The 16,995-nt window shown below is 36.7% G+C and overlaps 1 protein-coding gene across 4 annotated transcripts in view; it reads left to right on the top strand.

Moving 5' to 3' along the window:
• ESRP1 (epithelial splicing regulatory protein 1) overlaps nucleotides 1–16,995 on the top strand; it is a 104,884-nt gene that overhangs the window by 31,156 nt on the left and 56,733 nt on the right. For all 4 annotated transcript variants that reach the window (XM_072603500.1, XM_072603498.1, XM_072603499.1 and 1 more), the window contains exons 7-10: nucleotides 9,078–9,188; nucleotides 9,352–9,484; nucleotides 9,583–9,625; nucleotides 12,049–12,350. In XM_072603500.1, coding sequence (XP_072459601.1) covers nucleotides 9,078–9,188; nucleotides 9,352–9,484; nucleotides 9,583–9,625; nucleotides 12,049–12,350 — 589 coding nt within the window. The remainder of the gene's footprint in view (nucleotides 1–9,077; nucleotides 9,189–9,351; nucleotides 9,485–9,582; nucleotides 9,626–12,048; nucleotides 12,351–16,995) is intronic.

Below are 16,995 nucleotides of genomic sequence, written 5' to 3'. Positions count from 1 at the left end.
TCCTTCCTTCCTTCCTTTCTCTTTCTCTCTCTTTTTCTCTCTCTCTTCCTTCCTTCCTTCCTTCCCCCCTTCCCCCTCTTTCATTCATTCCTTCTTTTTTCTTTCCTGATTCCTTTCTTTTTGATTTTTTGTTTTTTGACTTAAATCTAGCTTGATAATGCTTCAGGGTTTGGAAAAGGGAAGACTTACTCTCCTACACATAAAACTATTGTTCCTACCACCACATAGTCCTCAAGTATATGCAGTGACAAGTGAATTCAGCAAACATTTCTTAACTGCCTATTGGTGCAGAGCACATGGGTGTTTTATTAGATGCTAGAAAAGATTCAGAATCTAAATAATAGTCCCTGCCCTCATGGAACTCATAGTCTAGCAACAGAAGAAGACATACACATGGCCAATATTTTATGAGAGCATTTGTTATTACCATGTAGTATGAAACAAGCTATTTGGGGGGCCTTATTGGTAGAACATCAGGGAACAATCATTTCATGGAGGAAGTTGCATTGGATTTGGTCCTGCTCTTACTCTGTAAATAATGAAGGCCTGAAGTTGCTTTGCTATATGTTCCCAAATACCTTGTTTTGAGGTACTTATAAACAGCAAAACACGAGAGAATAATATATATTTTTGTAAAAAATGACACATTCTTTGGAATATTTAATGACTTTTATCTTCCCTGATATGATGGTGGCATTATACCTACATTGTTGTCTGACATGTAGCTAGTGCTTGAAAGTCTACAAGTCACTTTACATATATGTAATTTCATTGGATAAGTGCCCATCTTTTCTTCTAGCACTTTCCCACTTTACATAGCACTTTCCTTATAGCAGTACTGTAAGGCAGGTGGTGCAAGTGTTAATCTCATTTTGTGTGTAGGAAACTGATTTAGATCAAGCAACCTGTCTGAGGTCTGTTTAAGTTTTGGTAGATGGGCATGAGAGAGAATAGCATTGGTAAGAGAGTGTAGGAGATAGAAGTCCTATTACAGTTCATGCTGGTAGACTTCATCTGCAATGTTTTACTCAGTTTTAGAGGTGTGACTTGAAAAGATGTATGGACAGCTATAGGCCATCCAGGGGGAGATAACCAAGGTCTGGACCAGAAGTCATTTGTGGCAACACGCCATGTGAAAAAATAATAGTTAGGGACCCTAGGGATGATTATCCTGGAGAAAAGAAGACTTAGAGGAAAACAATACATGTCTTTAAATATTTGGAAAGCTCTCATGTGGAAGATTGATTAAATTTTAATTTAACAAATATTTATTAAGTTCTTTTGCAAGACATGATGGCCAGGGGGGTTGCAAAGTTGAGAGATAGCAACTGTTCTTCACGTATATTACAATTTTATAGAGATTTGGGCAGGGGGTAGAGAATGAGTAGAGTATAGATGAACATAAAATAATCTTGTTGAATTGTTTTCAGTTGTGTGGGGTTTTCTGGCAAAGATTCTAGGGTCATTTTGCCATTTATTTCTCCAACTCATTTTACAGATAAAGAAACTGAGGCAAATAGGGTTAAGTGACTTGCCCAGGGTCACATAGCTAGTAAGTGTAGGCCAGATTTGACTTCAGGAAGATGAGTTTCTGACTCTAGGCCTGGGATTCTACCTAGCTTCCCTGTACATAAATATACTATCAGGTTAAGCGTGTTATAGGTAGAGAGATATAAACTATAAGAATATATAATATATGATATACTATAAGAATATTTTAGGAATGAAATTACTTGTAGTTATTAGAATTCAGGTTCCTTGAAAGCAGGGATTATTTTTGTCTTTTTTTGTATCCCTAACACTTAGCATAGTGCTTGTTGTGAAGTGATTGATAGACCAATTTAGAGGGGACAAGATCAGAAGAAGTGGTACCTAATCAGAGAGTTTATTGTGGCAGTGTATTCCAGGGAGGAGGGATATTATGCTCAAATGCATGGAGGTAGGAGAATGAAGGATGAGATCAGAGAACAATTAGTCCACTTCAGCTGAAACATAGAGTTGCATATTGTAGAAGAGCTAAAATGACTGCCTAAAGAAGAGTAGTCACTCAGGGTTTTTGAGTAGGCAAATGACAGGGTCAGACCTACTCTTTAGGAAGATGAATTTTATAATTAGGAACAGGGAGAAATTAGAGGTTTGGAGACCAGATAGACTGTAGAACAGTCAGAGCAAGAGTTAATAAGCACTTGAATTGAGGTGGTCAGATGCAGTGTGAGGGGAGGAATAGGGAGAGATTTGAAAGAGATTGTAGAAGTAGAGTTGGCATGACTTGGCAAATGGTTGGCACTGGAGAAAGAGGCAGAATAGAGAGCCAAAGATAATTTCTAAGTTCCTTGCCATGACAAAGGATAGAACTATGGTAGAAGTTTATGGGTATCCAGCAATGCAGTAAACTACCTTGGTAAGTAATGCATTTTCTCAAGTCATTGAAGATATGAAAATGGAGGTGGAATGACTTTTGGTGAGTGTTGAAATCAAGATTCATCCTTTGGATAGAGTGGACCCTAGCTCTGAGGTCTGATCTCTTCTCAGTTTGGTGGAATTGTAGAGATGGTTCTTCTCTTGCATAAACCTTCCCTGGCCACCTATTCCTGAGTGAAAAATAAAAACCCACAGGAACAGAAAAATCACTAAATACTAAAACTGGATTTTAATGAGAGAAAGATCTGAAACTCTACAGGTTCACAGTCAGCATTATTTAGTGCTTTATCAATTGTTACTATTTCATGAAAGAAATAGCTTTCAAAGTTATTTCCTGAGTTTCTCTGCTTAATATTTAAAGCCTTCTATAATCTCACTCTCATTTGCTTTTTAGTCTTATTTCATATTTTTCCCCCTTATTCAGTCTCCATTCAAGTCAAACTAGTGTTCTGGCTATCCCTCTTGCGCATTGTGCTATTTTCTTCCTCTGACTTTGTATTAGTGGCCCCCCATGTCTGGACTTCTCACCTCCTCCTCACAAAATCCATACCTTCTCTATGATCCCCACTGAGTATTCACTTCCTCTCTGAAGCCTTTCTTGGTTTTGCTCTCCCTGTCCTTGCTCTTACAGTTGCCATATTTATTTCCTGTTGAAATAACTTTGTATTACTTTCTATATACTTAATAATGCTTCTCTAAATGCATATTGAATACCGCCAGTAGGTGTGAACTCTTTAGGGGTAGGAAGGACTGTTCATTTTTGTCTTCTGTCCCAAGTGCTTAGAACAGTATTATGCTTAATAAATGCTCATTAAATTGAAAGTTAAATGGCAGCTTGTCCTCTCTAAGCGTATTCAAAGCCTGACAGGAATATTTGATTACTAAATCTGAAATGAACCAAAGTGGGACAAAGTGCATGAGGTCACAAAGGTACTTGAAGGGAATAGAAATTTCTGGAATTTTTTTCTGCTTTGGTCCAAAAACCATTCATGAACAAGTACATTCCTATTCCTTTGCAATTTAGTTATGTCGGGTGGTGTTCACTGGAACAGTGTCTTAAGACTTAGGAAAAATGTGAGCATGTGAGAAATCAAGCTTGCAAAGTTAAAAAATATATATAATGAATGACTTCCTGGTCATATAGGAAGACTGGGAATTCCAACTTCCCTATGTACTTGGGAGGAGAAACATTTAGGCTTGTGCCTCTGTTTTGGTGATGAGCTTGTGGAGGTTTTTGTTTGTTTTTTTAAATAGTATTCTATCTTTTTCCAGTTACATGTAAAAACAATTTTTAACATTCTTGTTTTCATAAGATTGTGAGTCCCAAATTTTTTCCTTGCCTTATTCTCCTCTCTCCTCCCTAAGACATTAAGCAATTTGATACAGGTTGTATATGTGCAATTGTCTAAAAAATATTTCCATGTTAGTCTTGTTGTGTAAGAAGAAACAGAACAAAAGAAAAAGAACTATGAAAAAATAAAGTGAAAATAGTTTGCTTCCATTTGCTTTCAGATTTTGTTCTTTCTCTGGATGTAGAGAGCATTTTCCATTATGAGTCTTTCAGAATTGTCTTGGATCATTGCTGAGGAGAGCTAAGTTGATCGTTACACAATGTTATTGGTTTTTTAAATTTTATTTTATTTTTCGTCTATGTGGTAAAACAAACATCTCCATACGGCAGATCTGCTATGCATAGTTTGCTCTTCCTTTTAAATATACAGCAAAGCCATCATGGAAATTTCTCTTTTTTCCGCCCCCTCCCTCTCCCCGAGATGGCCATCATTAGCCACAAATGGGTGTGTGTGTGTGTGTGTGTGTGTGTGTGTGTGTAAAATTATTCCATACTTTCTTTTATTTATCGATTCTTTCTCTGGTTGCAGATAGTCTTTTTTCACATCTAATTTGGGTATTTATAGTAGTCAAAACAATTTATTCACTCAAAGTCATTCATATTATTGTTATTGGATACACTGTTCTCTTGGTTCTGCTCATTTCTCTCCATTATTTTGTGCAAATCTTTGCATATTTTTCTAATACCACTGAGCCCATTATTTTTTATAGAACAGTACTATTCCCTCACAATCATGTAGCACAACATGTTCAGTCCTTCCCTGTTGTTAAGCATCAATTTGAATCAAACGTAGTAGCACTAAAATTTACACTTGATGCTTTCTGTTGATTGACAGTACCAGAGATGGGAGATGGCATCACATACTCAAAGAATTGTAAGCAGGGCAGTATAGTTGGATCACAGCGTATTATATAGAGGGGAGTAAAGTATAAGAAGGTTGGAAGGTTATGAAGAGCCAAATAGGACTTAATATTTGGTCTTAGAAAGGATCAAATAGATAACCACTGGAGTTTATTGAGTCTGACCTATTTAGCAGCCAAGTAGATAATAAGATGGAGTAGGGAGAGATGTGAGGCAAAGGAACCAATCAGAAAGCCATTGAAATGGTCTTAGAGTTGATGAGGACCCAAATCAGGGTTGTGGCTATATGAATAGAAATAAGGGGATCTACGTATGAGATGTGAAAATAGAAATAGTAGGATTTGGCAATGGATTGGATATAGGGTGAGTGAAAGGGTAGAAAAAAGGATGACACTAAGGTTATAGGCTGGGAGGGTGATGGTGTTCTCAGCAGCAATAATAAGGGAGTTTGGAAGAGGTGTTGAGAAAAATATTGAATTCCGTTTTGAATTTCTTCATTTTGAAATCTTAGGTGTCATCTAGTTTAAAACAACAAAGCTCCCAAGAGAGTATTTATCTTGGATAACCTTGGATAAGAGAATGAAGATGCCTGACTGTAGTTCAGTGGAGAGATTAGGGCAAGATATATAGATCCAGGAGTCTGCTTGGAAATGGTCATTAAATCCTAGAGTGTTGATAAGATCCTCAAATGAGATAGTGTAGAACAAAAATAGAAAGGGGTCCCAGGACAGAACCTTAGGGGATACTCAAAGTTAGTTGTCATGTTATGGATGAAGAACCATCAAAGGAGACTGAAAAGGAGCAGTTGGACAGAAGGAGAATGAAGAGGAATTTTTTTAAAAAAATGTTTATCTATTTTTAGTTTTCAACATTCATTTCCACAAAATTTTGAGTTCCAAATTTTCTCCCCATCTCTCCCCTCCCCCACCTGTGCATTCTGATTATTCCTCCCCCAGTCTGCCCTCCCTTCTAACACCCCTCCCTTGCTGTATACCCATCTTCTCTCTTGTCTTGTAGGGCAAGATAAATTTTTATACCATGTTACCTATATTTCTTATTTTCCAGTTGTATGCAAAAACAATTCTCAACATTTGTTCCTATAACTTTGAGTTCCAACTCCTATGAAGAGGAAATTCTAAATCTATAAAGAGAGAATTTCCTGGAAGAATTGGTTATTGACAGTGGCAAATGCTATAGAGGGATTAAAGAGGATGAGGATTGAGTAAAGGTCTTTAGATATGACAATTAAGATGCTTTAGTAACTTTGTAGGGAGCAGTTTCCATTGAATGAGCAGAAGCCAGATTTCAAAGAGTTTAGAAGTGTATGAGAGGAAAGGAAGTGGAGGCAGTAATTGTAGATGGTTTCTTCAAAGAATTTGGCTAAAAATGGAAGGAAATATCTAGGACAATAGCTAATGGGGATAATTGAATCAAGTGAGTTTTTGTTTTTGACTGAAGAACCGATTTTATCCAATTGAATACTTCATGAGCTTAGGTAACAGCTATCTGAGACTCCAAAATTCTAAGATTTTGAGATCATTATATTCTATTTTAAATAATATTTTCTTTTTTCCCCAATTACTTATAAAAACAATTTTTACCATTCACATTTAAAAATTTTGAGTTCCCGCTCTCCCCTCCCTGAGATGATAAGCAATTAGACATAAGGTTGTATATGTGCAGTCATGCAAGACACATTTCCATAGTAATCATATTGTGAAAGAAAACAGACAAAAAACACCACAAAAAATAAAGTGAAAAATAATTTGTTTCATTCAGACTCTATCAGTTCTTTCTCTGGAAGTGGATAGCATTTTTTATTGTGAGTTCTTTGGTATTGTCTTGGATCATTGTATTACTGAAAATAGCTAAGCCATTCACAGTTGATCATCATGCAGTATTTCTGTTACTGTGTATAATGTTCTTCTGGTTCTGCTCATTTCATTTTGCATCAGTTATAGTTTTCCTAATATTGAACTAGCCCTGCATTCCTGGTATAAATCTTTCCTGGTTATAGTGTAAGGTCTTTGTACTATATTGCTATAATATCGTTGCTAGTATTTTTTTAGGTTTTTTTTTAAAAATTAATTAATTTTATTTATTTTCAGTGTTCTACAACAACTACCATATAACTTAGATTATTATTTTCCCCTCCCTCCCCCCACCTCCCTCTTCCCTACCTGAGACAACATATAATTTTGTATAGGTTCTACACATACATTCCTATTAAATACATTTTCACTATAGTCATGCTGTGCTGAAGAATTAAAATGAGTGGGAGATGTCATCTAACAAACCAAAGTGCAATACACACACATGTGCACAGACACACACACACACACACACACACACACACACACACACACACACACACACACGATCTGCTGCATTCTGCGATCTAACTCCATAGATCTTTCTCTGGATGTGGAAGTCATTTTGCCTTAAAAGACCATTGGGAATTTCTTTTTAATTCCCTGCATTGCAGTGAAGTTCTAAGTCTACCAGAAAAATCTCTAGCACACTGTGGTTGTTGCTGTGCACAAAGTTCTCCTGGTTCTGCTCCTTTCACTCAGCATCAGTTCATATAAATCCTTCCAGGCTTCTCTGAAGTCTTCCTGTTCATCATTTCTTATAGCACAATAGTATTCCATTACATTCATATACCACAACTTGTTCAGCCATTCCCCAATTGATGGGCCTTGCTAGTATTTTATTAAAAATTTTTCTGTCAATATTCATTAGGGAAATTGGTCTATAGTTTTCTTTCTGATTTCCCTCTTCTGGTTTAGGTATCAGCATCATATTTTTTTTTAAAGAATATTTTATTTTCTCACAATGACATGTAAAGACAATTTTAGCATTTTTTAAAAATTTTGAGTTCCAAATTCTCTCTCCCCTACCCCCTCCCTGAGAGAGTAATCAATTTGGTATAGATTATAAATGTGCAGTCATATAAAACATATTTCCATATTAGTCATGTTGTCAGTGCCATATTTGTATCATAAAAGGAATTTAGTAGGACTCCTTCTTTGTCCATTTTCCCAAATAGTTTATATAGTATTGAAATTAATGTTTGGTAGAATTGACTTGTGAATCTATCTGACTCTGGGGTTTTTTCTTTATTATTTATCTGGGGAGTTTTCATTATTAGCTTATTCAATTGCTTTTTCTAAAATGGAATTACTTATGTATTCTATGTCCCCTTTTTTTAATCTGGGCAGTTTATATTATTGTAAATATTCATCCATTTCACTTAGATTGTCATATTTATTGGCATACATTTGGACAAAATATCTCCTAATTATTACTTTGATTTCCTCTTCATTGTTGGTGAGTTCACCCTGGTTTGTTTCTTTGTGTTTGTTTTTGTTTTTAAGGATGACATGGGCATGTCTGTAGGTAGCAGGAAAGGAGGTAGTAATTAGAGATTAAAGTTTAAAATGGTACTCATAATTGGTAGAATTTGCTAGAGGATCCTGGATAGCATGGAATCAAAGATGCATGTAGTAGGGTTTGCCTGAGCAAGAAAGACTGCCTTTTCTCCTGAGATCTCGATGAAGGCATACATAGAGGAAAAAGATGTCTGAATGATATGAGGTAAGGAAGAGGGGAGAAAGGGAAGCTCTTGGTGAATAGTCTCAAATTTTTTGGTGAGGTGAAGTCCTCAGCTAAGGGAGAGGGACTGAGGAGAGAAGAGAATGCAATGACCACTTGGAGAGTAGGATAGTGAGTGGAGCAGGGAAGACCAGAATGTTTCATCCTGCTACAATGAGGGATTTGTTGACATTAGATAACATAAATTTCTAGTAAGCCTAGATAGCATGGTTTTGTGGTTTCCTCTAGCTCCATTTAGGAGCATGTGAATAGGAGGAAAGGAGGTGTGTTGTGGGAATCGTCAAGGGTTAGTACTTAGAAGGATGTGATCAGTGATAGGACAAGAGGGCAAGAGACAGCACGAGAGTTGAGGAAAGTATGAGCTTGAGTTGGGGTCTGATAGTCTACTTCTGGAAGTACCCTAACCTAGAAATGATAGAAAATAATTTTAAATTATTTTTGTGTGGCAGATCCTCTTAGTTGAACGTAAGCCCCATAAGGGTAGGTACCGTGCCAGGAAATAAATTTAATGTGGCTTCTCCATTCGAAGACAGTGGGAATGAGGGAACTTGCTGTCTTAGAAATGTGCAGACAGTTCCTGTGATCCTCAAAAGCTAAGTGAACATTGAGTCCTGCCTCTCTTATCGGGTATATGATATAATGTTACCATCTACTGAAATCTGAAACAAAAATATCTGATGCTTTGAAAAAAACAGAAAGACCAGAAATTTGCTGATGAGAAATATCTGAAATTCTTCTGTTTATATGAAAGTATCCAGGCCAGATGGGGGGAAGATGAGAGACATTGATAAATTTTGGAGGTATCTAAATATCCTTACTTGTTCCACAGCAGCAAGATGGAACTGGTAGATGATAACACTATTGTAAGGGCAAGAGGCTTGCCATGGCAGTCATCAGACCAAGATATTGCAAGATTCTTCAAAGGCCTTAACATTGCCAAGTAAGTTTTCTTTAATTAATTATTCTTGACTTTTAAATAACTCCCAACAGGATATAATGAATCGGATAACTTGTTTTCATTCTCTCATTTAATTATTTCTTCTTTGCTGACCATCTTCTACTATATATATATAATTTTTTTCTTTTTTTTTTGATCCTTGCAGGGGAGGTGCTGCACTTTGTCTAAATGCCCAGGGTCGAAGAAATGGAGAAGCATTGGTTAGGTTTGTGAGTGAGGAGCACAGAGATCTTGCACTACAGAGGCACAAACACCACATGGGGAATCGGTACATTGAGGTATGCCTTAGCAATCAAAGTCCCTCCTGAGTAATGGCTGAATGGCTACGTGATGTTACATTTAAAAAATTTGACTAATTTCTTTATCTTTGCTTTAGGTTTACAAAGCAACAGGTGAAGATTTCCTTAAAATTGCAGGTGGTAAGTCACTGTTCTGTGATCTTGTTATAGTGGTAAAGAAGAGATTTTTAATAGCTGAAATTCTAAAAACCTACTGTTTCTTAAATTGCTGATTTTTTTCTCTTGATGTGATTTTAGATTCATGCATAGTTTCTTAAATTTTTAACTTAAGTTATTCCTTAAGGGCTAATACTCACAAATACTGTAAATGAATTCACATCACTCCCAAATTGTTTTATTATATTCATGTTATGTTTTCATTCTAAACAAGAAGCTGCTGGTGACACAGTGTTAAGTGCTAGACTTGGAATCAAGAAGCCAAACACTGAGTTCAAATCTTGCCTCAGATACTTACTAGCTGTGTGACCCAGAGCAAATCATTTAACATCTGTTGCCCACATTTTCCTCAATTGTAAAATGAGGATAAAAACAGTACCTACCTCCTAGGGTTATTGTGAGGATCAAATGAGATAATATTTGCTTTGGGTTTTTTTTTTTTAAAGGCCCTTAGCATAGTGCTTGGCACATAGCAGTCTTCTACAAAACAAGATAAAGGCTTTGGAGGAAAGGGAAGAAGTCAGTGGTACTAGGGACTATAAATGGATGTTTATAAGGATCAAATGATATAATATCTGTGAAGTGCCCATTTTGAAGCACCATGGAAAGTCAGGAAGGAAATGAGCATTTATTAAGTGCCAGGTACTGTGCCGAGTACTATACCGATATTATCCCATTCGATCCTCACAATAGCCCTCCAGGGTAGGTGCTAGCTCTTATGATGCATATTTTGCAACTGAGGGAACTGAGACTGGCAGAAGTTAAGTGATTTGCCCAGGATCACAATTACTGTGTGAGGCTAGATTTAAATTCAGATCTTCTTGACTCCAGATCTAAGGTTCCATCTACTCTGTTACCTGACTGCCTACAAAGTAGGTGAAATAATTATCATTACAAAAATGACCTGATTTTTCATTTTTTTTTTTATTTTGGATTAACAAATTGTCTCATTCTACAAAGGGAGAAGTTGTCAACTTTTTAGTCTTGTGATTCTCAGGACAAATGAATAAAGGACTCCCTTCTGATAAAGTGGAATTAGAAGTTGCTTTACTAGTCTTCCCTTATAAGGGTTAAGACAAAAGCTTAGGGCTAGGCAAATGATCATCAGATTGTAGAGCTGAAGCTGGAAAGTGACCCCAGAGTCCAAGTGAAAAAGGAGAGATCACAAGATAGCACAAGGATCTGTAGTTGCTCTAATGTACTTCTAATTTAATTTCAATACTTAATTTAAATGATCTAAAGTCACTGAATGGGAGATAGAACAGTGATGGAAGAAATGAAATGTATTATTTCCAGTGTTTCCTTGGTGAACAAGGGACACATACTGTACTCTGAAAGGTATAGGAACAATGTAACCCTTCACTCTTATCAGTAATGTACAGTTTTAAAATCTTAAAGGTGCCATGATGCTGAGATTTCCTATTTATTCTTTCAAGATTTATGGCTTTTATTTTTTTGAATACTGAGAAAGTTGGAGAAGTGAATCTAATGTGCTTCTAAGACTGAGTTGACATAGGAGTGTGAGGGCAGAAGATTCTGAAAACATACCTAAAAGGTTTCTGCAATGTTGTAGGTCCCCCATGGAAATGTCTTGAAACTCTAAGATTTCAAAGGAATACTCTAAAGTGCCTTCATCATAGATGCCCCTTGTCTCATTCAGACAGCTTGCTATGGGCTAGAGTTGGTGGGCTATAGTGGTTTGATGTACTATAAAAGAAAAGATTCCTTATTTTCCCATACGAGGAAGAGAGGATGGGACTAATATTTTTTTCTTTCAATGCTAATGACATATGGAGTCATAATCTTATTTATCTATAGGACCCCACTATGGACTTCACTCTCTAGGTTTATGGCAAAGAAGATAACCTATTCTCATATTGATACCTTTAATCCCTTTTGACTTTTTGGCATGATGACGTATCCTGGAAGGATCTGTTCTTGGGAAAGTCCCCTCAGCTTCTTGAGTATTATGTCATCCCCTCTTTAAAAAGAGGGAGGTGGACTAAATGACTTCTAAGGGGCCCTTTAAGCTCCTAGATGTATGACCTGACTTGAATGGCAGGGCTGGACTGTTGGAAGAGCTGGATCTAGCAGGTATTTCTTTTCAAGAGGAGAGTCAAAGGGAAAGGGTCTGGCTACAATAGGTTTTCCTGAAGGCTGTATTCCTGAGTTAGAAAGTTATATTGGTGATGAATAAAGAAACCCTGGGAGAAAGCATGAAGAGAGGGTTTTTTAAAGAGGAAGGAAAAGTTAAAGTCCTAGAATATTGTCTGCAAAAAATCCAGCAAAAGGATTGAATTTCAAGTGTTTCCTGAAATTTTTCCCTCTTCAGTTTGGTGAATTTGAGGACCTTTGTCCCTTTCCCTGTCTGTGCATTGGTTCTCTAGGTACCTCCAATGAAGTAGCCCAGTTCTTGTCCAAAGAGAATCAGGTCATTGTCCGAATGCGAGGACTCCCCTTCACTGCCACAGCAGAAGAAGTACTGGCTTTCTTTGGACAGCATTGCCCTATCACAGGGGGGAAGGAAGGCATCCTATTTGTCACGTTTCCTGATGGTAGGCCAACAGGGGATGCTTTTGTCCTATTTGCTTGTGAGGAATATGCACAAAATGCACTGAGGAAACACAAAGACTTGCTGGGTAAAAGATACATTGAACTCTTCAGGAGCACCGCAGCTGAAGTTCAGCAGGTGAGTTAAAAAAATATTTATTGCTTTGAGTTAAATATCTCTTGAGGTGTAATGTGGGAGTGGTCAACCTCCTGAAGTCCACTGAAATCCAAGGGATAAAACTAGATATAAAATCTAGGCCTTTACTTTTAGATAATTCAATTAAATATGTAAGTGCTTTATAGGAGGAAGACACTGTGCTAGGCTCTGCGGATCCAGAATTTTTTTAATTCCTGCCATCAGGGAGCTTGCATCTGACTGAGAAGAAAGGACAGATACATAATTAGTCTACACACACTGCATCCTCCAAAGATTGACTGTTTGCATTCACTTTTTTTTGAAGAATAACAATTTTTTTTAAAAAAATCTAATTTATGTTATAAAATAAGCATTTCCATAATGTAATAGCAACAAAAAAAGATGATTGTGCACAAAACTGAAAATCTTCTATGTATAATTTGCTATTCCCTTCAAATATACAACAAAATTGTCATGTAAATTTTTTTTCCATCCCTCTCCCTCCACTTTGCCCTAGAGATGGCTACTGTTAGACACAAATGGGGTATATAGATATGTAAAATTATGGATGCAGATAACATCTTTCTTCATATGTCCTAGAGTTAATTTGGGTATTTATAACAGTCAAATAACTTACTTGCTCAAAGTCGTTCTTAAAACAATATTGCTATTACTGTGTACAATATTGGTTTTTATCATTTTGTTCTTCATTATTTCATGCAAGTTTTTCCAAATTTTTCTAAAATCATCGAGCTCATCATTTCTTATAGCACAGTATTCCATCACAATCATAAATCACAACTTGTTCAGCCATTCCCCAATTGATGGCCATCACTTTCTTAAAGCTCAGTGGTTGAGAGCTGTCTTCTACATGGTCATATCAAATTGTGATCCTCTACTAAAAATTTAGCCAAGGTGATGGAAGCTTTCCTCTGGGTTTTTTTAATATTTTGTGAACCCTGGAATAATATTCAGACTGTCCATCTGTCTTCTCTTTCTCCTGTTGTAAGTAGTCAAGATGGCTTATTACTCAATCTATATACATCCCACCAAACTTAAATGGATTTGTGATCTAAGTATTGAGGGTACTTCCTGTGGTAGAGGTGGCAACTTTCATTTTTTTTAGGAAGTATACCAAGGGTGCTGGGAGCCTTCTAGAACTTTTTATGATACCTGAGTATCATCTGAAGGCTGACTGGTGGTCATCTCTTGCAGTTGCTATGTGTCCAACCCTCTTGCACTTCTAGTCCTCTATTTCTTGGATATCACTAGTACACAAGTCTTTGTTGTTATGCTCTACCATACCACATGAATTACCTGATAGTAGTTGTTATGTGGCATTGCTGGGTTTTCATCTTAATGCTTGAAAAAAATGTTTATTTTTCTTTTAAAAAGTAACGTCCTTTAGAGCAGAGACTATCTTTAGCACTTAGCAAAGTGTCTTGCTTATGCTAATGTAGGAAGAAAATTTGGAAAGAGACCCCTCATTACAATTTCTTTACCTTTCTAATACGTAAAGATCTCTTTACACATGATTTTTTCCTTTTTTTCTTTTCTTGTAATTTACCTGTGATAAGAGGCTTCATTAGTTCAACTTACTTTTCTTGGTTCTGATGACAGTTCTTTGTATCATGGAAGACGGTTGCTTGTTAGGAAATGGAAATCTTGAATTATAAATAAATCCTGGTGAAACAGAATAATTGGGGATGTGTATTCTAACATCTTAGATTGCGAACATTCCAGATTGCCCACCCATTCCAAAGACATAAGTGACAGAAGATTATTTAGACCCTAAAGCGAGTGTGTTTTAGGTCTTTAGGAATAAAAGGCCTTGTGTGAGATACCAGTAGTCTTGGAGGCTTGTTTGTGTGATAGAAGGCTAGCAGACTTGGAATCAAAAAACATAGGTTAAAATCATAGTTTGGACATTTAGTACTTGTGTTATCTTGGCCAAGTAATTCCTTTCCCTATCTTGCATTTAGGTTGTTCATCTATAAAATGAGAGATTTGAACTAGATGATCTCTAAGGAAGGCATAGTGACTAAAGATCTGGACTTTGAGTCAGGTTGACCCGAATTTGAACCTCTTCTCAAATGTTTACTAGCTCTTTGTTATTCTTGTGTCAGACTTATGGTCACCCCATTTTTCTTGGCAAAGATACTGGAGTAGTTTGCCATTTCCTTCTCCAGATCGTTTTGCAGATGAAGAAACTGAGGCAATAAGGTTAAGTGACTTCCAAAATATCGCACAGATAGTTAAGTATCTGAGGCCAGATTTGCACTCAGGAAGATGAGTTTTCTTGACTCCAAGCCTGGAACTCTATCCACTGCATCACATAGCAAGTCAGTCTTTCTCAACCAGATTTATCATCTGCAAAATCTGAATAACTATAGTACCTGTCATAAAGGATTTTTAGATGGGTCGAATGTGATAATGTAGGTATGATCTTAACGTTTAGTGTTAATAGTAGCTGTTATTATTCTAGTTCTAGCCCTAGGATTTTACAGTGTGTTGGCACACATTATGTATAACTTGAAAGTAGAGTTTAATTCCTGAAAGCCTCTCTTTAATAGTCATACTTCTTATCTCTTGTGGGATTACTGGAATGCTGCTGGGCCTTAGTGTAGGATTGTGGGTTTTCATAGAACTTTCACAGGAAATAACAATTGATACCAGAGAGTTTAACCAGACTACATAAACTACATTCCTCCCTTATAATAATCTTCACTGGGAAGTATTGTTCTCATGATGCCCTACTACCAAGGCATACAACCCATGGTATTTGACCTGAGCTAACATTAATAATGTAGGATCAATGTGTTTAATCATTTAGTTGTCATTTTTATGTTACCATCGTAATAAGATGTTGCTTATTAATTTCAGCTAGCTAATAATAGACTAGCGTCGTTTATATGCTGTTTTAAGCGAGCTCGAGGTAGACCAGAAAGCAAGAAAAGAAGTGTATCCTGTTAGGAAAGAGATGTTCAAATTGTATCCCAGTTTGACGTGTCCTGTAATCTGTGTTGGTGCTGGGCTTGAATTCCTCTGTCTGAGAATCAGAGAAGCATATTGCTGTTTCACGTAAGTGATTTCATAGTAACCCAGAACTACCTAATGAATTATCCAGTTACAGATGACTAAGTATTAGTTGACTGCAGTGGCAACAATGTGTGTTGTATGCTATCCAAAACAGTGGTTCCCAACCCTTTTGAACATGAAAACCCCTTTTTAAACATAAAGTGTCATGGATGGACACACACATGCGCACACACACGCACGCACGCACCTATGAAGATTTTTTTTCCTAGATCTGAGATTTCAGTGATCTAGGGAATAAATTAGCAAATATTCTATAATTTGTAATCTTAAAGGGAAAGAAATAAGCATTTATTAGGCTCCTACCATTATGAGTCAACTGTGGTGCCTAAGCACTTCTCTTATCTCATTTGATCCTCACAAATCTAGGAGGTAGGTGCTATCATTATCACCATTTTACGCTGAGGAAACTGAGGCAGACATGTTAAATGGCTTGCCAAGGATCATACCTCTAGTATGTGTCTGAGCCTGCATTTGAACTTGGGTCTTTCCAACTCCAAGGCCATCAGCTCCATCCACTGTGATACACCCAGCTGTCTTAAAGAGTTGGGACAGTGAACTTGTAACCTGCCCAGGGTTACCTAGCATGTATCAGAGATGGGACAGGAAGAAGAAGGACCTTCTGACTCCAAGGCCATCCATTATACCATGTTGCCTCTACTGATTGAGAAAATACATAACAAAAAGCTATGAATTCACTCTTACTTTAAAAATGAAGTAGTATTTTAACCCTCACAATACCATCTGTGTACCTCTTTGAAAATTTTAAGTTAATTAATCAAGCAAATTATTTAAGAAAACAATTAATAATATTCATTCTCCAGAAAGTATCTTTACTTAATACGTGATGGCTGATGAACATGTTATATTAATTCAGACTCTTTGCAATAACTTAATGGCCTCATTGAGAGGTTGAGAACCACAGGTATGGAGTACAGGTTTATTGTAGTCATTGGTGACGTGTCTGCTCTTAAATTCAACCCCCTATACAAACCAGAACAAAGATGGCATTGCTTGTATGTATGGGTCCACCTTATCATGAGAATCATGTAAAATAGTTTTGTGGGTTTTTGGGGGGTTTTTTTTATTTAACTTTAAATATTCATTTTAACAAAATTTTGGGTTCCAAATTTTCTCTCCTTTTGTCCCCTCCCCCCACCCCAAAGGAAAATAGTTTTTGTGATGGGAACTGAGAAGCTAGGTAGAGAAGCAGATACACCGCTGGGCCTAGAGTCAGGAAGACTTCAGAGTCTTTCTTCCAGTACAACTGAGGTAGGCTGTGTAATTTAAGGCCTTTGGCAAGGGTAATTTTTACTGCTTTTACCTAAAAGGACTGCAACACTTTTGAGATGTTCTTAAAGTAACAGGGGAAATGATATCCCCATTGTTTTGAAAGACAAATACTTTCTTTTCTTTCTTTTTGCTTTGGCATTAGAGCATTTAGAACTAGGAGGAACCTTAAAGGTGATCTAGTTCAGATTCTTCATTTTCATTAAAGAAGCTGAAGATGACAGGTGAAATGATGTTCCTTTGGGAACATGGATAATAAAAT

The sequence above is a fragment of the Notamacropus eugenii genome, chromosome 4 (assembly GCF_028372415.1).
Source record: "Notamacropus eugenii isolate mMacEug1 chromosome 4, mMacEug1.pri_v2, whole genome shotgun sequence".
NCBI classification, from domain to species: domain Eukaryota; kingdom Metazoa; phylum Chordata; class Mammalia; order Diprotodontia; family Macropodidae; genus Notamacropus; species Notamacropus eugenii.
The sequence above is the reverse complement of the archived record's forward strand: the minus strand, read 5'-3'. Positions and strand labels throughout refer to the sequence as shown.